General features: G+C 43.0%; 1 protein-coding gene across 1 annotated transcript in view; it reads left to right on the forward strand.

Moving 5' to 3' along the window:
- Positions 1-2,051: 2,051 nt before the first annotated feature.
- Positions 2,052-26,562, forward strand: part of LOC138288590 (uncharacterized) — a 95,776-nt gene continuing 71,265 nt past the window's right edge. The window contains exons 1-3 of the mRNA XM_069230090.1: positions 2,052-2,195; positions 2,294-2,403; positions 2,946-3,004. Coding sequence (XP_069086191.1) covers positions 2,375-2,403; positions 2,946-3,004 — 88 coding nt within the window. The 5' untranslated portion in view covers positions 2,052-2,195; positions 2,294-2,374. The remainder of the gene's footprint in view (positions 2,196-2,293; positions 2,404-2,945; positions 3,005-26,562) is intronic.

Here is a 26,562-nt window from a genome sequence, read left to right on the forward strand (position 1 = left end):
ATAGCTGCAGAGATTTCAAGATAGATTTAGGATTCTACGCGCTCATACATGGATCCATCAAGACGTCACCCTGCACAAGCTTACTTTGTACACCTGGCATGATCATGCCCTAGAATTGCAACATTCAGTGGGAGACAATTCAAATTGTGACACCAGTCGTGAGCATGGCAGTGGAGCGATTGCCAGGTGTGGCTCTGTTGGGGATATGTTGAAAAGATACCAAAGGCGAGACGAAGGTTGACGGCATCATTACTATTACTGATCAAGAGAGAAATTGCAATATATTGGTTGGGAGGCCCAAAGCAAATAGTGTCCAGGTTTCTCAAGAGTATAGCCATATGCAACACTAAGGATGAAACGTTTGGTGCTATGCAACCACTGAAATCTAGGCCAAAACTATTTTGGTTCATTATCAGGAAAATATGCAGAGCTAAGTGGAATTGACTAGTTTCAAATAAATGGTTCACCCGCAGGGGCCTTCCAATACTCATATATGGGGATAAGTATGAAAGTCACTGTGATGGCAGAGAAACGCAAAGGGCAAATATAAATGTTGTACACCAGGTACCGAGCCTGTGGTCGGGGGACCCCTGGGGGTCCATGAAGCCTCCTCAGGGGGTCCAAGACTGATTAAGAAATTAAAAAATATTAACAGATTAATAAAGCGTATATAGATAAAGTGGCTAAATGTACAATTGAAGATTTTAAAACATCCTGTAAATGTCAAGGAAATTGGAGGCTAAAAATGTAATTAGTGTCCTCAGATTGATTTGTGGGAGCAGTTGCAGGTGCATCAAACATAATATACTATGGGCGATGTTGAATTTAGAAAAGCTCCAACCTTGCTATTAAAATGAAATGTTTATTTTGTTACGTATATTTGTTTGCAAATTAAATAAAATGTGTTACCATTTGAGTATGTGTTTGATGAATGTTTGTTACTGTATTTTCTGTGTATTGTTTGTGTCCCAAATCATCGACAATGTTTAAGCTGGGTCCCCGGCTTCCAATAATGACTCAGTGGGGGTCCCCGGCTTCCAATAATGACTCAGTGGGGGTCCCCGGGTTCAAGTAATGATAAAGAAGTGGTTACAGAAGTCAAAAAGTTGGGAACTACTGCAATGTACACCATAACTGTAATGGGTACTTTGATGACTGTGCTGTGTAATATGCGACCTGAACCCACAAGTCCATACTTACTACAACTCTAAGATGTATTATGAATGATTGATGGTTAAAAATAAAACCTTTAAAAAAATTATGAAATGAATGTTAGGCTTATGAGATACCTAAAACAGCTCCCACGCCAGACCTAAAATGTTAGCGCTAATAAATCTGGTTGTTACTGAGCTGTAACCATTGCTGTGGACGGGCCTCTCTAGTTGTCTCTTAAAAGGAATATCCGCTTTGAACTTGAACTGGCGGTACTGGTCAACTATAAAGTTTCCCAATTGCATGCATGAGCAGCTCATCCCAGACTGGTTTACTCAAGGCATTGTGGTCCTTGTAGTCATGCTTACGCACTAATCTGAAACTACAAATTTCAGTCAGCGAAGAAAAAGCTGCAACTCGATGGTTTATTTTCCACGGGCATGCCCAACGTGACAACCTTATGAAAAATAAAACGCAGCCTGTCACAAAGTCTAAAGTCAAGCAGATGAAAAGTCAATTGAAAATAATAACTAAATATGTCAGTCCGCCATGCTGATTTATTCAAATGATGACTTTGCCTAGAAATAAACGTACAGGTTTTCTTGCTAACAGAGCTGACACCTTAAAGTATGGTACCAGAAGGAAATGTCGCGAAGAACACATTGCTGCGGAACTGGTTATTCTTTTACAAATATCTACTGAAGTGAAGTAACAGTAAATCAATAGAGTGCATTACGTTGTTATATAAAAGCCCAGGATTTGGAGTTCTTTGTATTTGGTGACATGAAGTATTCTGGTAACTTTACATTAAAAAACTTTCATATTTAATAAAAGTAATTGTCATGCAAATTCCCCGATTGCAGGTTAGTCTGTGCCTCTTGCTTGGAGAAGAACAGCCAGCGACCAATCACAGAGTGCGTGGTGCACGCAGCGGCGAGCAGGCACAGGTGCAATCAGAGTGGTGTGATTGGCGCCCCCGTGCAACACGGCGACGAAATAAACCATTTTGTAAAGCGCCTAGAGCACTTCCTCTTTGGGAGAAGGTGGGTGGAAAGTGTTGCCATAAACTTAGTTTTAGCCAGAAGTACATTTTCATCGTTTTACACACCTCAAGGTTACCTTGCCTTTCTTTTGCTGAAAGGTTAACAAGTAATTGTTAAGAAAGGAAGCATCTCCCGCCCCTCAGACACAAACCACGTCATCCCTCGATTTCTGACAGAACATGGCCTGGTGTCCTCTCACTGTGGACAGGTAATTATGGGCTGTATTAAAATATAAAACTCTATTTTAAGGGTGGGAGCCAAAAGATAATAGCGTCTCTTCTACGCGAAGAGTAGAGGGTGTAACTGCACGGTGACATTTGTAACCTGTTTGAGTTTTCCAGCGCTGGGAAACGCCTCCTATCGCATGATTCTGTTTCACTGTAGCCCCTTGTTCTTTTTCGTTTTAGTCCTAAAATTAGCCACAGTTCCGCGTTCACAATTATAGCAGCATGGTTTACGTTGTTCCCATAGCTCGCGCGTTAACTGGCCACCACATATGTTGAGTAATCGAAAAACCTATCTCATTTTCGGCTATCCGCATTGTGCATGCTGGGGCTTGTAGTTTGCCGTTTCCCATTAGATGTTCTACTCAATAAGTAACGTCTTTGTATAGTATTGACTGAAGAAACAAAATACAATATGGTCAGCTGACATTCTTATGAATCTTTTATCTGCTGTACATTTTTGAATGTTCTCATCGGACTTGTAGGCCCGTTTTGTTTTATCATGATATTTTTATTACTTTCTCAGATACCTTCCATTGGCTTTATTGCTGTGGTTCTCGTTTGACGATCGATTGATTTGTAATGGTAAATTTCATTTTTCTAGTTTGCTCTACCTTTTGATGATGTACTATTATAAGTCCTCCATATTCTAGTGCTTGGCTTTAATTAAATAATATTTGTCATTATGAGAATTGTGATTTGTTTCTACTGAGCATACTATGCTGAAAAGAGGATGTATACAAGAACGTAGCACATACTGATACAATTATATTATATTGCTAAAGCTGCTAAGTGCTCTCATGTTATGTATGGCACCACTAATCAAGAGCATTCCTGTATTTAAGGTTAACAGCGAAAGTACTAGTCGCAAAAAGACTGGGTTGGGTGAAAGTGATACCTACTCATGACATGTTGACCGGTGTGTGTTGACTAGGCCTAAAACTGCAAGACTATGTAAATGACCCAGGTGCTTACCAGTAATCTTCCCTTCTTTGCTCTGAGCCCAGATCTTCCTTGCTACAGTCATTTCTGAACTTAGTACAGAGCGAGCAAAAGACAAAACCTTTCCTCCCCAAATGTAACATACAGGGGGTCATTATGACTTCGGTGGACGGAAAAGGCCATCCGCGGAAGTCCCGACGGGCAGGTTGCCGCCAGTGTGGCCGTCTTCCCGCAGACCCCATGAAGAATTTCCTGCTGGATGAGCGGGCGGAAATAGTGTTTCCGCCCGCTGACCTGGTGGGAAACGGCCTACAACATTGAAAACCAGCACATAATAGAGCCATCAGCAATGCTGTAGTGCGTAGGGTGCACCAGCACCCATTGCAAAGTTCACTGTGCAAAGCAGACAGTCAACATCGCGATGGCCCCCCCCCCCCGGGGCACCCTGCACCCCGTCTCTGTCAGCATTTATATGGCGGTGCTACTGCCATGTAACCGCCGGCAGAGAGGTGACTCGTAATCCCCAGGGGAGTGCTGCATGCAGCGCTGCCCTGGCAGATTAGGACCGCCAGCACCTCCAGTCGCTTCTGACCGTGGTGGTCTGACCGTGGCGCTACTGCCATGATCATAATGTGGTGGTCAGAGCACCACATTTGCAGCGGTCCGACCGCCACCACGACCGTGGAGGTCTTAAGACCTCCAGGGTCGTAATGACTCCCACAGTGTTGTGGGGGAGGAAGCCCAGGTAGCTGCATTGAAAATATCCTCAATCAACGCACCTTTACATGATGCCCAGGTTGCAGCTGTTACTCTGGTGGACTTGCCGTCCTCTTGGTCAACCAGCTTCTACCCTGAGCATCATAAACTGTTAAAATATTAATAAATATCTGTCTGCAGGCAAACCTGCTGCTCCATCATTGCCAGCATCGAAGTTAACTTTGATCCGTGTTCTATCAACTTTGCTAGACCCTGGACGGCCTTAATTAGCTAATGAATTGCTTAACTTGAATATGCTCCTGTTCAGGTGGCGAATGAGACGCTTTATGGCATGTTATGTTACAATGATTTATATTGTGCCCACTCCCCAAAGGGATATCCTGGTGCCCCAAGTCATGTTTTGCATCAAGAATTTCATGATGGCAAGGATTCAATCAAACACACCACCATTAGAAACGCCAAGTTTTAAGAAGTTTTGTGAATGTCAGCAGACTAGATTTGTGACACAAATTCAAAGGAAGACCATTATATTGATGGGCAGAAAGGTAGGCAAAGGAACGGCCTCCCGTTCTGGCCTAATGAATGCACTGCACTAGGATGAGGGACAGACTGGCTCATCTGAGAGTCCTTGAGTGTGCCTAAAAGGATACGTGACTGGAAAAAATGCAAGTATTTCAATGAATAAAGGGCCCTATGAATATGGCAAAGAAGTTTAAAAATCACGTGTTTGCTGTCTTGTGGACCGCTTAATTACCTTTAGAAAGAAAGAAGAGGAAGTTCTGGTAGGAGAATTGCAGACCATGCAGCCTGCAGCCTTTGGAATGATTTGCAGATGTGAGAACAAGTTATTCACCATGCCTACACAAATTACATTTCAATAATCAAAGCCATTAGTAATAAGTGCCTGGACGATGACTTTGCAACACTGTACCGGTGGCCAGTTAAAAATTCTGCAAAGTAGACGCAAGGTCTCATATAGGTCCCATGTACAGCGGTGAACTTTTCTTTCGTAGATATAGTATTATCATCTATGAAGTACGTTTATTTGAGTAGGGGCGGGCCAAGATTACTTGGCCTCCAGATGGAGTCGGCTTTGCTGGAAAGGATGACCTCCGGCTTATCCTCGTTCATTTTTAAAAAATAGTCCTGCATCTAGGTTGCATCTTATTTCTTCTATAGTGTATTTAGGTGTGTAGACTGGGATCTTCCTGATAAGTACTGAAACAACTTGAGGGCCTTTGAATTTAGTCCAATCTTCTGCACCCATTTCATCAAGATGGCATGTCATACAATGTCAATAGCTGCCAAGAAGGATGAGGACACCAGAGTGGCCCGAATCAAAAGTGACAGGAAGTTATCAGTCACAGCTAACGGAGTGGTTTCCGTGCTCTAAGTCGCCCAAAACACAAGCGATCGGAGTCCAATACATTATTCTTCACTGGACAGGATGACGACTATAAATTAATACATTTTTCAAAGATTTTGGTTGGAAACAAGTAGAGTCTAAGGGCAATAATATGCCATGTTTAGAGAATATTCCTCAACCTTTTTCAAAAAGGAAGAACACATACTTGTGTCTATGCATTTGGATACTCACGGTTTTGAGAGACATTAAAAAGATCAGTTTAGTGGGAGATGAACAGAGTTGAGTTAGAGGATAAAATATGATTGTGGGAATAGAGAGGCACCTAATGGCATTAATAGTGTTTTAAGCTGCCACGTTGCCACAGGTGATCTGTGTCACTTTGTACCAGTCGTGATTTTTGTAGCGAACAGCAGGCTGCTTGGTAAGACTTGTAGATTAGTTTTTCCCACTGTAAGTACAAGTATAAAAATAGTAGAATTCATTGGCCTGAAAATAAAAACTATGAGTGGTTGAAGGTAATTCTGACATGGGCAAGTTGGCAATTTGTGTAGGAGAAATTGTGCATTCAAACCTCTCAGACTACACAGTTCCAGAGTGTGTGGCCTCAGTTCCATGTTACAAAGGGCAATGCTACCAAAAAGCTATCAACAAGTGAGACCAACTTTAGGTCTCTGCTCTTAACTCTTTGTACCTGCTTGTCCGCAGATCAGGGTGTGTGTGTGTTCCTGCTGTAACTGCTACTCCCCGCATAAATGTTATCCCTGAGACAGGGTAGGTGTTCTGTCAGCCCTGTGGGAGTGGGGATTGGTTTGTGCTTGGTTTGAGCAACCTCGCTGAAGAGGTACAGAACAAAGCGACTGTGACCAACATTTTAGTGACACCACTGCACCAGCCACTCTGTCTAAAGCATCCGCACACCCTAAGCCGCTACAAAAAGGGAACCGTGACCTGCATACATGCACCTGAAGGAAGAAGTGGAGCCAGCTGAGAAGTGGGAATGCTCAGAGTGAGCACCAAGGGCAATAACAAAATGTGAGATTCAGAAGCGAAAGTAGGAGCTGGGACTAAATCTGAATATTTTGAATAAGCACTTAAGAGCTTACTTACCTTATACAGGTGTGTTACTGTGGGTGGCTGTTCATGACTCACAAGAATTAAAAATTGTCTGGACCAGATTATACGACTGGTAGCTCAGGTAAGAGCCAAGAGAGTGAATATGGAGTGGGCCTATTAAACAGAAGCAGGGGTCCTGTAAAAGCTTTGGGAACACACCACTAGATCAAGCCTCAGACTTCTGATTAAATATTGTGGATACCTTATCTGTGATATTGAATACATAAGGGCCTATTCACAAAGGTAAATATGTTGTGGGCAGTACAGGGGCCCCCCTGCATCCTCGGAATGTCCACTGTCTGCTGCAGCAGACAGTGTGTATTCTGAAGGTGCTGGGAGCACCCTCTGTGCAACTGCATTGGAGCCGAGGCCAATGCCACTGCACGGTTTGCACTGGACTGACTGGCAGGAACCTCAGATTTCTGAGGTTTCTGCCGGTCAGCCCAGTGGAACCCTAGTAATAGGGCCGGGGGGAGACCGCCAGCTTTGCGGCAGTCTCCTCTCTATGGGTCTAGCGGTTTGGGTTTCGGACCGCCAGACTCGTAATGAGAACCTAAGTGAGTTGCTCAGAATCAACATTTGTTGACCTGTTGCTAGGACAAACCTGGTTTCCCAGTTCCAAAGTTGCCAGCAATGGCCGTTTGACCACATCTCCTCCTCATTAACCCATCAAATTAAATGTGTGTTAAATATTTAATTCATTTAAATATATTAATTTAATGTATAAATAATGTTTAAACCATAATTAGATATTCCACCCTCACTAACATTTTTATATGTTAGTGTTTAATTTAAATTGCTTTTGATTTTATATAAAAAATAATTACACACATTACACTCAAATTAAATTGTTTATTACATTTTAAAATAATTGGTGCATATCATTTTCTAACATTAAAATATATATATATACATATTTTAAAATAGAGAATACTTTAATTATTGTGACATTAGTCCCTATGGAGGGTTATTTTGTTTTCCTGCCTCAATTGTTTCCTATGGGACTATATTACGTTACCTGTGAATGAACAAGTGTAGTATTTTGTTTTACTTACTCCACAGTTGGACTAGAGTACCTTTACATGTTTTTTGACACCTTTAGATTTGTAGTAACTTTAGATGTGTAGTTTGTTAATGGCAGTTGTATTACTCTATAGTGTGTGTCTATGTGTGTTCATATTAGCACGAACCTTACTAAACCTTCATTAATTTTCCTTAAACCCTCCCATTTTGGATTAACCACTCCCCATTGTCCAGCCCCTCCCCCTTGCCCTCCCACATTTAATACTGAAATGCATGTATATAGATCTCTGCACAATAATGATAGGATAGGCAGAAGCAAAGAGTCTCCGGCCATGCGTTTGTAATAGCATTTGTAGTACAGGAGTAGTACTACATGTTTTCGAAAATGCAGTTAAATCGGTCCTACAAAATTGAACTGTCAGTAGAATAAAGTATGTTCTATTATTAAAAAAATCAAGCACTGGTAAGACATGAATTATTACCTACTATTATTTGTTGTGCCGAGATCTGAGTCTCAAACCTCACACCAGCTCTTCAAATAAAAATAGACCACACTGGTGTCTCAGTTTTGGGTTGGACAGTAGGTCAGGCCACTGCACTTCAAAGGTAAAACGTCCCAATTGATACAAATAGTGCTCTGCAACACTTGTGTGCCCTGAGGCCCAGGAACCAGTTCGTCCTACAACTGATTTATTATAACTTCAGTAAATTCATGCATAACATTTTTGCAGCCTTCAAGAAATGTAGTACTTAAGATTTTTTTGTATTGCGCCATCTGTTTTGATCAGAATACCTGCATTACTTTATTCATCATTTTTTTTTTTTTTACACAAATGTAGCAATGCCTTCTTTCGAACTTGCCAGTCTTGTTGTCCCATGAACAAATCAGAGTGGCAGCCTTCAAAAATCGGACTCGTCCGTAGGACATGGAGGACATAATGTGCATTGGTAAAATGTCAACGAGGCTTGAAATAGGGTTATTAATGAAGTATTGCATGAATTATTGCCTTATGTGTGGTTTTACACCTTGGAATGATACGTTTTCATAAAACAAGGGCTGAACAACATAAATCCTTTATCCATCTTCAATTTCGGGCCCTCAAACAAAAATTTGAAAGATAAAACTAAGGCAGGACCCTGGGTCCTCGATAAGACTTGGACTGCCATTTATGATCATCCTTCCATCTCTAGATTTGGTATTAGACAAGCGGCCTCATTACATCCCTTCCAATCAGGAACGCAAGCTGGTAGAACAATGATGGGGAAAAGTTCCTCCATGGGGGGCTGAGCACGTGCCTGTGAAAGCCCATGGAGTTCACATTGGCACTCTCAACCAGAAATGCAGGAAAAGGGGAACATTTGTACAGTTATATCATGCTCACAGTTGACATAAGTGGTACTCATCTAAAGTTCACAAACTACACTGCTTGGCTGTGGTGCAGCGGAGAAATGGCTGCTACCTTTGACATCACAATGTTGATTTATAGGTGACCAAACAGAAAACAATACATGTGAATTAATGTTGAACTAACTGTGAAAGTTGATCACTTGAAATCCATATTGAAGTGCATTAACTGTAGAAAAGAAATGTGTGGTATAACTACATTTAATTGAATGTAACCATTGATTATGATTTTATAACAATCCTTATGTTAATAAAGAATGTCTTCCTTGGAAATGATAATGATTTTTATAACGTGCACCAAAAGCTACAGGTTGATATTGAAGAAATGTAGTTGTCCAGCGTATTCACTTACATCTATTAACAGTTTATTATGTTCTGCTTTACTGTAACATGAAGTTTAAATGGGAAAGTAACTAACAATTTGTAATTTCTAGGTCAACAATGTCTGAAGTAGTGTTGGACCTGGCCCTTTTACAGGGTCATTCCCCAGACTTTTTGCTTTTTGCCTCCTCATTTTTCTGACCTTTGTTGGCTGACGTTTTGACTCTGAGCACTTTTTCACTGCTAACCAGTGCTAAAGTGCATGTGCTCTCCCTTACAAAATTGGTATGATTGGATTATACTTACTTGGCATATTTAATTTACCTATAAGTCACTTGTAAATTGGTATCCCTATACCAAGGGCCTGTAAATTAAATGCTACTAGTGGGCCTGCAGCGCTGCTTGCACCACCCACTGAAGTAACCTGTCCAACCTATCGAAGGCCTTCTAGCGCAGAGCCTGCGTGCGCAGTTTCCTGCCACAGGGACCTGGCATCTAAATTTACTTGCCAGGCCTAGAACTCCCCTTTTACTACATGTAAGTCACCCCTAAGGTACGCCCTAGCTAGCCCTTTGGGCAGGGTGCCATGTTTGTAGAAGGCAGGACATGTGCCATGTTGCGTGGCCTGTCCTGGTAGTGACAAACAGCCTAACTTGGTGTCTCACTGCTGTGAGTGCTGCTTCCTCATAGGATTGCATTGGAAATGCCCTGCCTTATGTGTAAGGGGTATTGTCTGATTTATGAGGGGTAGCATAGGCATGTTTGGTATGGTTGTGATAGTGGTGAGAAATGCTGCTTACTGGTGTTGGTGTATTTTTTTATTACTATCACAGAAATGCCACTTCTAGAAAGTGCGCATTTATCTGTGCTTATGACTTTGGTGTTTTTCAGCTTGCCTCCAATCCACGTCTGGGCAGACTGACAGTTGGGGCTTTGTGCATACTTCTCAGACAGCCTGAACACAGGGAGGGTGGAGGTGTCACAGAGGTGCATCTACATATTGTAAAGCCTTCCTGGGCTGAGAGAAGGGAGAGGCGGGGTACACCTGCATTTGTAAAGGCTGTGCCCTGGCCTCACACAATAGGGTCGTTTGGAACCTGTGCTGGAGGAGAGAAAGGGCACTCCCAGAACCAGTTGTAACTGGTTGGAACCCCCTCTCCTAGCCATTATAAAACACACTGTAAACCTAGTATAAGTACAGGGGAATTTTTCCCCACAATTTAGACATCTTTTGGACATTCTGGGGACTCCAGGAACCTTACCTCGGGCTGGACAGGACGCTGTTGAAAGGACTCACCAGGACCACCTTGGACTGCTACTGCTGTGCTGACCTGTGACCTACATGGTCACAAGGAGGAACTGCCACTGCTGGTAACCCCTTGTTGTGCTGACCTGCTGCCGAGTTCTCCAGCTCTGCGCCCCCCCTTCTTCACTTGTTGTCTCCAGAAGCAGGGTGCTGCGGCCCCTGACCTGTCAAACTTTCTTCAGCACACGGAGTGCTGCGTTGCTGCCCTTGCACTGCTTTGAGCACTCTCTTGTGCCAGCAAGATCACCACCGCAGCCCGGGATCACAATTGTGCCCCTTGGTGAATCGCTCTACATTTGACCCGAGTTCACCGCCGCAGCCCGGGGATAATTTTGCTTCTGGAGCGTGCCCCGTTCCATCCCGTGCCCCCAGGGAACCCAAAGGAAAGAAAAGAGGAGCGAGCGTGCTCCTTGACACGCCCCCGGGGCACTTGCAGGCCCTATCCTCGGTGCCTGCCACACGTAACAGCCCAGGTCGGGCTGGAACGCGGCTCGCGCACAGGGCGGCCGCGTGGGGAAGCAGGAGGGAAGCCTCACTGGAGGCCCCTGCTTCCTCCTACATTCCTGGCAGCCGCATCGAGGGCGGCTGCCAACTACTCCGGAGGACAAAGGGCAGAAAGGGAGTTCCCTTTCACCCGATCACCTCTTCGGAGAGGGCCATTAGAGGCCACAGGGGGGCCCACAAGGATCACGGGTCCCTGGAGGGGCCCGTTTCAAGCACTGCAGAGGGCGCTGACCGCCCCTCTCCCCAGGAGCAGCACGTGGCCCCTGTGAGCACACAGGAGCGCCGGTGGGCCCCCCATTCTCCTCTTTCCAGGCACTAGGAGTGCCCTTATCTCAAAAACAGGTACTCTTTTTGCGTAACCTATGATTTCCCAATGTCCCTGCAATGGGCATTATGGATATATGTTTTTCATGACTTGCCAGATGTAATCATGACAAGTGCATAGAATTCTTACTGTAATTCCTGACTACTGCTTATGTTGCAGAATCCTGAGTACTTACATGTTCTAATGTGACCACCGCGTATTCTTGCAGAGTATTAGTAACTTGTGTAACATTCTGACAACTGCTAAGGTAGCAGGGTATTACTTATGTGTAATGTTGGCCCTTTAATTTTACTTCTGCATTCGGGTTTTCATTGCGTAGCCAAATAGGTTGCACAATAAATGAATTTCTCTTAAAAAATGTGTATTAATAATTCCTAGTAAGGATATGCTCCACCTGCTGTGGCAGAGTGGGATCACCATACTACCCAAAAGCATCACAACTTACAATGGATCACAAGCCCTAACCTTTATTTAATGACGTTGGACTCTCTGGAGCCTGAATAAAACTTACCATAAGCCACTTGATGTAGAGTTAATACACAATGATGTTCCCCTCTTGTAGAAATCTAAAAATAAATATGCAAATCTTATGGAAAACAATTGCATATATCAGTCCATGTTACACCAAACAGGTTCTGAAGTCATCTGATGAGTCAAAAAATTTTATTCGGAACGTGTCTTCACATCAAATAGTCATAGATCCAAAGACAATTGCAATTCCAGCCAACACGTGTTTCGTCTTGGGAAATATTAAATCCCCTATGACTTCTTCAGGGCTAGAAATCATAAACATAATGTACGAGTTAAGACCAACATGCTCAAACAACAAGTTTAAATTAAATGTGTAAAAAGCCCAATAAGGAAGTTTTAATGTACTACCAACTAAACTAAGTGAGAGGAAAGTTAATATCAAATTAACACCTAATAACTGAAACCATTAATGAAACACCTAATATGAATAGGCATACACAAACACACAGCATGCTCAAAAAATATAAGTGACACACCACAACCAGTAAAAGCCAAGAAAAACCCAAGAAAAGAACCACATGCAACTCGAACTGCATAAAGGGACCAAACATACAAACTTAGTTAAAATACCTTATATATCCACAACAATTCAGTATCAAGCGGTAATAAAAGTTATCCAAATGTATACGTGCTTCAGACGTAACTAATATCAAAATAGGAAATCCAGATCTAAAGTCAAAGAAAGAAAAGAACACACTCGCATCAGATAGCTAATGATTGGAAATAGCTAAATAACTGATAGTCATTACATACCATAATAAACCTAATCAGTATCCCAAATAGAACCTGACGCGGTCATAGATCAACAACAACAATTTATTTATAAGAAAAACCATTAGTTAAAGCACTTCTCAAGCCGTGTATCAACTTAACATAATCAAAAAATTACGCAAAATTAATGTCACCACAAAGTCCTAAATCAGTCCTACTAACTTACCCGGATATTCAGGATTATATCCACATCAAATAAGTATTAGAGAGACCGGCGTCACCGTGTTCGGACGCCAAGCAAATAAGCTGACCGCGCGCACACGAACCCGGAAGTTAAATACACTTCCGGGTTCGCCGATCAGGTCTAAAGTCACGAACAACAAAAACAGACTCATCCAATATGTTTAACAGTGGAATGCACGGGTATCTCGTAATTTGCCCGCTACGGCACTGAGGATTGTGTATTATATAAAAACTAAAATAAGCCAAAAACAAGGAAATGCTAAGAAAAGCAACAGTAATAAACAACCACCATATTAATGTGACAAAAAGTGCAGTAAATGTAGAAAAGAAAATTGATAGTAACAATCACAACAAAGCCAATAAATAGGGATCAAAGTCACCCCTTGAGAATCCATACCAAAATTAGAGCTCTCAATTAAATACAAAACATGGAAAAAATCTTCAATATAGTAAAGCTGCATATATTTTCCAAAAAATCTAGACTAATAACACCTCCAATCTCAAGGTTTGTAATTTATGATTTAAAGATATAATTAACCGTGGACAATAATAATCAAGGCCCCAATGTTTAAATATAAGCTAAATGCGTTTGAGAATTTTGATTATTAACTCGCAACTACATATATACTATCAATAAAGTAATAGGTGAGGTAAATTCAAGTCATAATTTCATAAACATTTTAAAATACAAAAATATCAAAAAAGTCAAAAAAGTAAATAAAAAACAAAAAAACATGCTGCAAATCAAACACTTGATGTAGAGTTACAATCCGCAAAAGATCCTTTAGAAACGTGGGAGGTGACTTCATGTACTTGTCGCGCCGCGAGCCGAGCATTCGGCTCTGGGCGCGGCCGCGATCTGCGGCGGCAGGACGTGCCTTGCCCCTGCCATTGCATAATTTAATCAAAGACCCAAATTGGGCATGGGGTCTCGACAAGTTACGGGCGTGGTGCACCCCGCTAGTTCTTGCCTCTCGCCATACACACACACCCCCTCACTTACCTAGTTCTTGCCACTCGCCATACACACACACACCCCCTCACTTACCTTATGCTTCCTTTTTCTTTCTTTCTTTCTTCTTTCTTTGTTTCTCCCTGTATTTATAGCTTCTTTAGTTGCCATGATCCTTTCTCCTTCCCAGCATGCCTTCCTTCTCCCTGCATGCCTTTGGAACCTTTTTAAACATGGTGACTTTTCTATAGGTTTCTATGCTATATTCCCAAAACAATATGGTGTCTTTTACTTCCTGTTGGTCACTTCCTGTTTTTTTGGGTATATAAGGTGTGTGATTCCTGTTCTCTTTGCGCTGCAACACTTCCTTTGGGTGGTGATCTTCGCTCCTGTTTCTTCTAGATCAGTTATATTTTTTCTAAGCCTGTTCCAGCTTTTTTCAATGCCATTTTCTCTTTTGTTCAGATTTACTTTTAACTTATGTTTTTGTTCTAGGATTTCCTGCTTAGAGGGTTTTTCCCTTTTTGTTTTTTTTCCCCTCTGGGACTCCTTCTGGAGGGCACGGACTGCTTTTAGCGTTTCCTCCATCAGCAGCACCGTGGCTACCAGAAAGGGTTGCCCCTACTTGCAGAACCTATAGGAATCAAGACCTCGCCGCATTTCCAGTGGGCCACAGACATAGACAACGAGTAGTTTATGACAGTACTATTGCCCCTATACCATTGACTGGGCCCCTGCTCAGCAGTCCTGAGCTGGTGCATGATGGCAAGTAAGGGGGAGGTAGCTTACAGCTGTGCCACAGGACTGCAGACACTTACTGAACTATAACAACTCACATGCTCTAGTGAAGCAGCTGCACTCTTCCATCTGTAAACCTGCTCTCAAAAGCTCCTGTTCATTCTCAATTATGCTGAAGTATCCTGTGAACTGAGGTTCCACATGGTGTTTGATACTGGTGGGGCCCTGCCTTACCTACTGCATTTCATGAATTTAATTCCTCTAGTAGACATGTCACCACAGTGATGAAGTCTAAACAAAGCCTGATATCTCCAATGTTGGTACGCCTCTTCAGGATGCATATATGAGACATATAAAATGCAAAGCAGATGCGCAGTGAAGTCACCTATGCTCCTGTTGGGCATCTGCTTTGCATTTTATATTATATATATAGTAATTATTATTATTTATTTAATTTATTTTAATTATGTAATTAATGGAATTTTTATTTTATTTATACTTTAGTGGTGGTCTGCTAGGGTTGTAGGGGTTTAGGGTGGGCAGTAATACTTAATAATTCAATAATAGTATTTTATAATGTAAAATATGGAACGCTGATTTATTGTACGAATTGTTTAGTTGCCAAATGCTAGATTTGTAGAGGTTTAGGGTGTGAAATTATTTAATTATTAGGTTACAATTAATTTATTTGCAATTTAATTATATAATTTGTTACAGGCTGCTAGGTTTGTAGGGCGCTAGGCTAGGAAGTTTATTAAGAAATAGTTATTAACAATTGTTAATTTAATTGATTTTAAATATGTAAATTAGGGAATACATATTTTTTAATTATATTTTAGGTGCAGGCTGCTAGGTTTGTAGGGTAGAGGGTAGGAAGTTAATTGAACCATTATTTTTTAATTGATAACTGTTTTTGTAAGTACTATTTATGTACATTGAATAGAGTTCTATTTTATATATATATATATATATATATATATATACATCAATTCAATATTTTTGTATTAAGAGTTTCACATTTTTTACATTGATGGTGTTACTTATATATGTAATAATTGATGTGAAATACTTTGCTTACTCTTCATTAGACTGCAGTAGGTATTGTAAAAGATAACCTCTGTGCAATTTGACACTTTCCCTACTGGTGTGCTTTTTGGAGTGGGAATAGTAAATCTCCCCCCTCTCAAATCCAACACGTTCGCTACTGTTGTTCTGACTGGAGAGGAAATAGTAAATTTCACCCCATCCAAAATTCAACACTTTCCCTACTGTTGCACTGACTGGAGTGTGAATAGTATATTTCACCCTCTGAAATTCAACACTTTCCTTACTCTGGTGCTGTTTGGAGTGGGAATAGTAAATATCACCCTTCCAAAATCCAATGCTGTTTCTACTGTTGCACAGACTGGAGTGGGAATCCTGAATTTTACCCTTCCAAAGTCTAACAGTTTCCCTACTGTTTATAATATACATTTTTTAAATATTTAACATTATTTGTTTTTTTTTCAAAATGTTTTCAATGTTTATAATATTTTTTGTGAATGTTTTTTCTCAATATTATTACATGTTTAACATTTCTTGTTTTTTTGTTTATGTATGATATATAGTCTAACATTTAAAATATTTTACATTATATGAATTTAAGTAATGTTAAATTAGTATAGATATATATTTTCATATTAATAAATTTAAAAATATAAGCAAATGTGATAACAGATATAAACAGTGTAACAAGAAATATGTTGAGATATATATCTATAAGCATATGTGAGTTACGTGTGTGTGTGTATATATATATATATATAAACAAAATATTCGTGGAATATATTTAATATACTTTATTAAAATTGTATGCTTAAATATTTAACATTTATTACTTTAATCTCCATTTATGTTATAAAATCAATATTTTGGGATGATATTACTGGCAATGATTTTTCCCACCAATATTTTTGAGTTAGGATCACAATGTTATGGTAAATTATATTTTTGTCACAATATTTTTTAAAACAATATTGTTTACTAAGATATTGTGTGCGTGATCTTTTAAGGCACCATTAGCAAGGTACTCCCAGAGGAGTTTCAGAATAAGAGTTTTAGGGCAGTTGGAAACAGCAGAGAGAACATATTTATTTTTTGCACTCCTTAGATCAGTGGTTCCCAACCTTTTGACTACTTTGGACCCCCACTTTACCATTACTGGAACCTGGGGACCCGACTGACTCGTTATTGGAATCCGGGGACCCCCACGGAGTCATCACTGAAAGCTGAGGACCTAATCTAATTTTCTGAGCAGTCGTGGACCCCCTGAGGAGGCTTTGCAGAACCCCAGGGGTCCCTGGCCCACAGGTTGGGAACCACTGCCTTATATAGTTTGAAAAAGCTAGAATGTTTCTGCATGTTTCTACACGTTCTGAACTACTGCAGCTTTTATTTATTTTTCAAACTGACTTCTATTGAACTATTTCTAATAGCTGTTTGACACAAATATCTAACTGGTGTTTGATGTGGTTAATATTACACCACGACGGGCGTGGCCAGCCAAAGATGGGGCCAGATTCAAGTCTGTGAAGCTCTGCGTACCAGACCCTCCTGGCGGCAATGATCGAGCCTTACATAGACTGAATCAGAGGCAGGACTGGGCCGACGGAACCAGCAGGGGACCCCTGAAGGCACACACGGGCCAGTTTGAGGCTGACCCACACCATGAGCTGTGTGGCGGGTCCCATGGAGAACGGCCCATGGCCCATGGGGTACATTGGTGGCCGTGAGCAGGGGGGAGGAGTAGCCTCCCATGCTGCAGCAGCCAGCAATCCCAGAGCCTGGGGACCCGCAAAAGTGTGCACTGGTGGGGGGTTGCTGCCTCATTCCGATTGGTGGCCCAGCAGGGGCCATACCTCCCCTCGGCCTCATTGTCCCGCCAACGGCCGTGAGGGAGGAAGGGGAAGCACAAGACAGCCACAGAGGATTGTTCCTCTGGGTGCCCGGCTGAACTAGCTTAGTGGTCCCCGGAGGGCGAGCTGAGGCTCTGGGAGGCCATAGTTGGGCCCCCTCATTTGACATCTCCCCACCATCCTAAAGCAGGACAATGCTCCTTGCCGGAGGCACTCACTGGTAGCCAGGCCTTACATCTAGGGGTTGATATAGCCTTGCAACTGCCTGGAACATGCTTGTACACAGCTGCAAGGGAGGGTGGAGGACTTGCCAGCCCCACGGAATGAAGGGTGCTGATCGACAGCCCTGAGGGGAGGGGTGGGCACCGTGGAAGAACCATCCACATCGCAGCCAGGCAATCCTGAGACTGGGTGGCCTGCAGGTGGGTGCCAACAATACAGAATATGAGGTCTGGTTCCCGGCACTACCCCCTTCCAGTCTGGGCCATCCCTGAGCACCAAGTGGACAGGATGCAGAGGAGCCCATCTTACTATGGGGGCATTTCTACCGACGGTAGGTGGCTTCAAGGTTAATTGGGGAGGGCCTGGTTGGCACTGCAGCCTGGGTGTGCCCCCTCAGCCGGCCTGAGGAATTAGCTGAGGTGCAGGTGGGCCAGGGTGGTGCCCGGCCTGCGATGCCCAGGGTCGACAGTAGCCCTTGTTGCAAAGCGGCTCCCCTCGGTTTTTCCCAACCAGTGTGGGGACAACCGACGGTACGATGGTGCGCAGCAAACAACTGTGACCCAGCTCGCAGCCATCTGCACAGTTTGACCCAAAGACTGGGATGCTGCCAACCCGACATGTGACCGATGAGGGGCTGGAGGCTCACACAGCTGTCATGCTAGCAGCCATAGAGGAAGCCAAATCGGGGCTGGAGAACAAGATCAATGCAGTAGCCATGGATCTGGGCCTGCTGAGAGCAGACCACTGCAAGCTGTGGGAGAGGGTGGGGGATAACGAGAATGTGGTACAACTGATGCACCTCATGGTCACAGACCGCAAAGAACTGCAAGCCCTGAAGTATGAAATGGGGTGGCTCTGCGACAGAGCTGAAGATGCAAAAGGCCGCACCCACTGCAACAAATTCCGAGTAGTGGGTCTCCCCAAATAAGGGCCCAGTATGGAACTTTACATGGAAACATGGCTCCTACAAGAGGTCCCGGGAGGTACGGCCTCCAAGCCCTGTATGATCAAAAGAGCTCACTGAGAACCGGGGGAGGGGTCTGCCAAAACCAGGAGCACCCCACTGATCAGTGGTAGTCCCTCCTCTAAACTGCCAGGACAGGGACGACGTACTCTAGCGGGCTCAAGTCCTTGGCTCCTGGCAAGTGAATGAGGGAGCAGTGAAATATACCCAGACGGTTCAGTCCCAGCGAGAAACCTACAGAGCAGTGAAATAGCACCTGAGGACACCTGGCCTGAAATATGCACTCGTGTTTCCAGCCAAGCTTCGAGTGGTGGACCGAGACTGAACCCACTTCTTCACCTCTGCTGGAGAGGCAAGGACATGGCTGGAGAGCAAAGCATGCAACCAACCACCGGAGGAAGAGACTTCGATTCAAAAGAGCTGAACAGAACACAGATCAGGAGGCCTGCTGACGGATGAGGGCAGCTTCTACGAGGGCACAGAGACAGAGCGGACAAAGGTAGTGACAGAGGTGCAATGCACAGTACCAGTGAGCACTAGATGGATGGAACTAACACAAACCTCAGAGAACCAAGAGGACTCTTCCTCAAATCCCTACCGGGCGAGGTGTCTGAGAAGGGGTGATGGTGAATCCGATCACAGTTTTGGACGGGGGTTGGGGGGCACCAGCGACGATTGGATAAACGGAGAGGAATTAAATGGACAGGGATAACTTAAATCCTAAACAGCCTGTTGTGGAAGGAGTTGAGTAACGAGGAGGGCCACGCCCTCACGCATTAATGCTCACCTGAGTGCCTGTAATAGATACATAATGTTTCACATGGCTCGTTTTGTGTTCATGTCAGTGGGGCAACAGGCATCTCATTGGTGTGGTGAGTAGTTTCGGGCCCATGGCATGAGGTGATTGGGAGGGTAGCATTCGGGGTTGGGGATATTGTTCAACAAAGACATGGGCAGATTCTCAAGGATGCAGTAGGGCAAGTACGGACAGATAAACTAATGGCCAATGGAGGGTAAGAGGAACAAAGCTTTCAATAGAGGCCTGACCCTGAAGCTTCTCTCATGGAATGTGAATGGCCTAGAGGACAAACTCAAAAGAGGGGTGGTGAGAAAATACCTCCTATAGACCTGGACATAATACTGTTATAAGAAACCCACTTCCTGGTGTCGCATAGGCTCTCATTATTCTAATGAGACTACTGGTTTTTGAGCAGCCGAATCTCCCACGTTGTGGGAGACTAAGGGGGTTATTCCAATTTTGGAGGAGGTGGTAATCCGTCCCAAATGTGACGGATTTACCACCAGCCGTATTACGAGTTCCATAGGATATAATGGACCCGTAATACGGCTGGTGGTTTATCCGTCACTTTTGGGACGGATTACCACTTCCTCCAAAGTTGGAATAACCCCCTAAGTCTAACCCACTGCAGGTGACACCTGTCGCTCCAATCCGGGTTTTGCTCTGGCTAACTAGCAGTGCCTCATCCCCACCAAAGGATAGTGATGATTGGGCAGCCGAGCGCATGACATACTTGGCGTCTCAGGGAAGTCGTGGTCACTAGGGTCTCATCCGGTTCTCTTATTTACAACTCAGTCTCATATATAAATGACAACCAGAAGCAGTATGTGTTTCAATAATGAGTTTAACAAAACAACTGCGTCTTAGATAGCAAAGCGTGAGCTGCACTAACCAGGACAACACAACATGACAGTAATAAAATTGTGACGTAAGAGTGAAGCATAAAAACAACGCTATCATACTGTCACTATTTTCGATGGACTAATCCCTACCTAGGCTAGGATAGATATGTAAAGCTCTAATTCTGCCCTTCGGGTTCCCCTGGGAAGACATCAACCCCCATACCTGAGCGAAGGCCTGCAGTCTGCGTTAACATCTGTAGTAAAGCATTCGGCAATCAGCATACAGTTGTGGTTCCCTGGCTGGAATCTCCCTCTAACCTGTGAGGGACAAGGAAGTGTTTTTATAAAAACACAGCTGATATTCTGAGAAAGTGTCCCTACGTAAGGATGTGTACTTTCTACAAATGTTAGAGACTAAACTTCTACCACGTTCACCGGCAATGTTCTGTGCTGTAGACTTTGAAGAAGCACAGAGTGATCAAGAATGCCTTGTTTGAAAACAGAGTGCTGGCCTAGGCAAAAACAGTTAAATAGATGGAAATAAAACAAGACCGTAAAAATGGTTATTGGAACAATAATAAGACAAAGCTGAATAAAATATATCTAGGCTAAAGTGCACAGCGGCCTAGTGTGTTAAAATAACATGCATGGAGCTATAACTAAAATGGCTACACAACACCCGCCCCTTGTCAGTTAAAACTGGTTCAAAGCCAAAGATATCTCTATTTATTGCTAGAAAGCTCATCCTAATATATATAACAAGCAATGTCAATGATGACAAGTCCAACGTGACAATTTAAAACATGAGCACGTGGCATGAGACCTCATTCAAAGGGCAAGTCAATTTTGTAAAAGTTCCAATTGATTCCCGAGTCATGGAGAATAGGAGATCTTCCACTTCGGCCGATGTTGTTCGTTTTCAAGAAGGATCAAGGAGCAGTTGTGTTCCGTAGCCTCAGCCAAGGTGGCATTCTGTGGTGTGCCCAGTGATGAGTCGTGAGCTACATTCTCCAAGAAGGGTAACTCAAGTAGCTTCTCATAGCAAATGCAACCTCAATGCGCATGTCTGGTAATGAACCCTCAGCGAGAACATCAACGGATCAGCGTCCACTGAAGGCAAGCGCTGCAACGAAAGACAGACTTCTAGTGCATGTTTAAAAGAGCACCAGAGGCACCTAAACATGGGCTGCACACAATGCAAGACCGGTCTGAATGACAAAGACCAGCCACACTCCAATTGCTCTAGGAGTGTTACTCCAAAATACTGCATCATGTGTTCACGACACAGCTGCGCTGATGGGAGCGCCTTCATTCCTCCTCGTTGCGGCAGGACAGCCATTGCGCATAAAAACCAGCAACAGCAAGATGTCAGCTAGTAAAGCCAAAGTTATCAGAAATCCCCTGAAAATACTAGAGAAAATTGAGTGGATTGCTGATGGTATCAAACCGAATACGGAGGAGAAGGTGTGAATGAAACCAGAACCAACAGCTTTGAAAAAATGTGTGATTCCAGTTGTACTGGACGCATTAAATATTCATCCCACGAGCTCACCAAAGTATCTTGGAAAGTTTGTTTTAATAGGGACTGTATCTCTGCCGACGACCTTGCCACCTGAAGTGCGTAGGTCTCGCGCGCAGATGTAAGGACTACATGCTTTTTAAACAGTAGATCCTTGAGTCTGCTCAACTTGTAAAAATTCACATTTGAAGTAGCAATGTGAGGCCAAATGTCAGCTACCTCTTTAATTTTAGTGGGGGAGAAAAGTACGTTCCCGCAGCATGTAACGACCTTAGACACCGAAACAACGTAAAGTATTCCGGCCTCCATGCCACAACAGTCTTCACCATTGAGGAGGACGTAGCTGTCATTTGAAAGCTCCTGGAACATAGGTCTAATCAAAGGGACTGGAACTCCCTTCAGATAACAAGCCAAGTTTGCAGCAGAGGTGTTACACGCCCCATGCAAGGACAGCTGTTTACAAGCCATCGATTGGCTGACTGAAGTCTCGCATTCACTACCGCTAAGAAAGACTTCTTTCATGCCTCTGAAGAATTTGTACGAGAAGGGAAGCTCCCACACCTCATGGATGTAACTATCTCCCAGCTTTTCATATCTGCCTAACTGAATGTGTTTTAAACAGGAGGTGGCTCGAAGTGTTGAAATAGGCAGATTAATGACCCCATGTATTGGCCACTCAGCAGATGGTATTTCAGCCACAGTAAAAGGCAACTTTTCTAATTTCTCAATGTTAAGCATGACATAAGTTGCTTCCTTCTTAGCCATCAGTTGTTGTTATCGCGTTAAATTAAAGGAAGAAAATATCTACCTCTCACTGATATGCTGCCACGGAACGCGACCCGCCTTCAATGTTTGAAGTGTCCAACCCAACTGCATAATGTATAATGGACCTTAGCTGACTCTGTCCATTGTGTATAGAAGACATATCTGTTTGTATAGTGTCTATAGCAGAAGAGACAATATTATTTAAAGTGTATATATACGGTCGGACAAGGTATTAATCCCATTATCCACAACAGCTAATGCTTTTTTTTTTTTTTTTTTTTTTTTTTTTTTTTTTTTTTTAGATTTTCCTGGTCAATTTGCCTTAACCGGGCAGCTTCTTCTTGTTGGGAAAGCTTTCAAAATTCATTATATACTTCAGATAAGAAACGCTTCCTACGATGTTTTCTGGGGCCTAACAGGAAGTCCTGTAAGTCAGTGTTATTAGACAGGAGACTGAGGTGTTCTCTAACCGCATCTAGTGAGGATGATTTTAACCATTGCTGGCACAATTTTCCTACACTATGTCGTCACTATACCCACATGTTTGGATAATATATAGCGATGGTCCGGCCTACTAGTTCTAAAACCCCCCCGAGGAGTTGATGAAACGTTGATGACACCCATTGGTGTCTGTTGGCCACAATAACCACCAGCAAGGACATGAAATATTAAATGTACCATTCTGGACCCATTCGTTGAGCTGATCGTCAGTTGAAGTTGTATATTTTTGCCATTTATAAAACTTTGCAGGGGCAGGCATGTTTAATTCCTTCATTTTAGCCAAGCCTAAACAACTTGTTTGTTGTACGGTTTCGTTTCCTTAGTAGGTGGTACTTTAAAATAATATGACTCAGCATTTTTTACATTGTGTCCAGAAAAATATGTAAACTTTTCAGAATGTTTTGGAACTCCCCTGTGGTGGAGTCAGACAATTTTCCCATTGTGTATAATTAAAAACAGTTTTGGGGCTGCTCGCTCTATGTATTAAATGGTGCCCATAATAATTATAGCAAAACATATCGCCATAATTCTCTTTTGATTGATAAACATCTTCATTTTCAAAGACAATATAATACTGCAATTCAATCATTATAGAATCAACTGTTTTCACATCCCAATCATCAGAAACAATGCCCGGTATTACAATATCATTCATTGATAATTTGAACACATATGGTATTTGAATTACTTCCGTGGGATCATATATATCAAATATTACTTTGTCCCAAACAATCCCATCAGGAATTGGTACTGTGGAAATGTTCACAAATGATAAGTCTCTTCGGACCTTATGTGATGAAAAAGGTGGTTTTAAGACCTCCTCCACCAATTCAACTGTTGATTTTTCAGGAAGAAAATGACCATGTATTAATAAGAAAAAGGTAAGGACAAAACCAATCCAAAATAGAAAGACTAGGACAGTCAAAGAGAGCCATAGATAGTTCCATGGAAAAACAAAATGCGTTTCTTTAAGCCAGTTTTTTAGCTTACGTGCTATTGACAAATCAGCTGTGAAGAGGCGAATGAGTCTGAGAAGTCATCATTGAAGTCGGCAAAATATCCAGAAGCAGTTTGTGCAAATGGTGGAGCCGTGGTCAGTGGTGGAGTTGGTGTTTCCTGTGGTGGCACACTATAGATAGCACCATCCGTCTGTGTTGGAGTTGAGTCAACTCGGTCAACCATTTCTAAATTGTGTGATGTTAGTGGAACCAATGCAAGATCATCTTCCACCCTCCCCAAGCTGGGAGAGCTGTCAGTGTTGGTATAAACAACTTGTAGAGGAACTTCTTGACCAGTAGTGAGAGGGATTCGGGAACTACTGGATGTTCCTCTTGGTAGGCTGTGCAGGATCGGCCACATGGTGCAATTTGACATTGTCGATGGAGAGAAAACGATTTTCTTTGGCACCCGCCAATGGTGGTAGAATTAAAGTTCTGGTACGGTACATCCCTAATACTGGGACTGGTGCTCGATAAGGACCAAATTCCTTTTTCACAGCGACTTTCTCACGTACAAGATCCTCCAACTTTGGGAATCCAGGCACTCATATGAAGTACGACCCCCCCCCAGGGCCCTTCTAGGCAGATTATTAAGTGCTCTCTGAACTCCATGTAGGTGGTTAAGCCAACTACAACCCGTACTTAAGAGTCTGGCTGTTAAGGATTGCTTTAAATCACGGTTTAATCACTCCACGACACCATTTCCCTCTGGATGAAATGGAGATGAGTACTGGAGCTGGACCCCCAACGAGGCCATGACGTCCCTGAATGCCCTTGAGGCGAAAGCAGGGCCCTGGTCCTAATGGAAAGCCGCAACCACATATGTACCGATAAAGACTCGCAAATCTTTAATAACAGTCCGAGCATCAGCCGAGCGTTGTGGCCACACCCATAAAAATCTGGAGCATGAATCAACAGCGACTATACTTGTATGCACTGTCCGGTGTTAGGGGACCGCAGTGGTCCAAGTACACACATTGTAATGGTTCGTTTGAAATCAGGAGGGGTGTCTGCGGCGTGCATTTGACAGTGGGAACTTTAATTTGTTGACAGATGTCCCAACAAAGGACATACTGCTTAGTCTCTTTATAGACACCTGGCCACCAATAACGGGTCTGCAAGATCTAAATTGTAGCCGCCACACCAGCATGGGCAGATGCCACCCCCTCATGCGCTGCTTTAATCAACTGTGATCTTATATCTCTATTGGGAATGTCTCGTACCTCTACGCCTGGTATCTTAACCTCAGCATTCAGCATACCTCCCATTCGGTAGGAATATTTGTTTGGAAATCCTTTAGGATAGGGCGTACCATCACCAGTAGCCCTCACAGCAGCCGATATGTCTGCGTCCGGTTTTGAACTCAAACAAGTCACTGCAGCTACAGCAGCCACTGCTGACTTTGCGGCTTCATCAGCCAATGTATTTCCAGCAACGGGTATCCCCACGCGCTGGTATCTAAGTGTATGTGCAACATGGACATTTGGTAGCGTCTCTTTCAGATCTGCTACTTTCCCCCACAGAAGTCTGTGTTTAATAGTGTTGCCTTTGGAATCTATGAACCCATTCTGGTGCCAATAATGCAGGTATTCATTAAAGGACTGGACACAATAATATGAATCACAAACAATCAGCGTAGGCTGTGCAGGATCTGTGTGCTCCAGTGCCATCAGCAGAGCCTTTAGTTCTGCCAACTGTGCTGTGCAATCCCCCAGGGTTTGCATATAGGTATGTAGAGGACAAAATTTATCACCCTCCATGTAGCCACTTACGACTGCGCAAGCAGCAGAATATTGGTGTTTTGTGCCAATTGCAGGTTGTGCTGAGCCATCAGTGTACATAACTCTATGAAATTGTTCAATAGGCAATGTATTTGCTGGAACTGGGTACTCTATTTCGTAATGTAAAAATTCTTGAGTTTGTAACTTTGGGTCAAAAATATAGTCTACATCAGTGGCTGTCAAAGACGTAGCCCATTGTATCCAACGTGGATGTAATGCTTTTGCGTTTGGAACGCTGGCTTTTGTAACAGCCTCTAGGGCTGGGATTGGAGAAACAACAATAATGTGTTTTCCTTGGGCAAGAGGTTGTTCTTTAATGACAGCCATCTGTACAGCAGTGAGTATTTTCTCAGTGGGAGCAAAGGGTTGTTCTGCCGCTGAATATAAGTGTGATTTGTATAAAATCGGGACTGTCTCACCTTAATTAAATGTCACATAGGTGAAACCAATGGCACCAGCTATTACTCTGGTGACCAAATGTGTTTTGTTGTCCCTCGTGTGTAAGTATTGTGCTGTAAGCATGTCTGTTTGCAAATCTCGAAGAATGCGTGTATGTTCAATTGTCCAGAATTTACCTGAAAAAGTGAGATGTATCAGATCATATAAAGGTTTTATGCATGTAGCATAATCTGGATTGTAAATTCTGCCAAAATTTAGGAAA

Source organism: Pleurodeles waltl, chromosome 4_1, assembly GCF_031143425.1.
Source record: "Pleurodeles waltl isolate 20211129_DDA chromosome 4_1, aPleWal1.hap1.20221129, whole genome shotgun sequence".
Classification (NCBI taxonomy): domain Eukaryota; kingdom Metazoa; phylum Chordata; class Amphibia; order Caudata; family Salamandridae; genus Pleurodeles; species Pleurodeles waltl.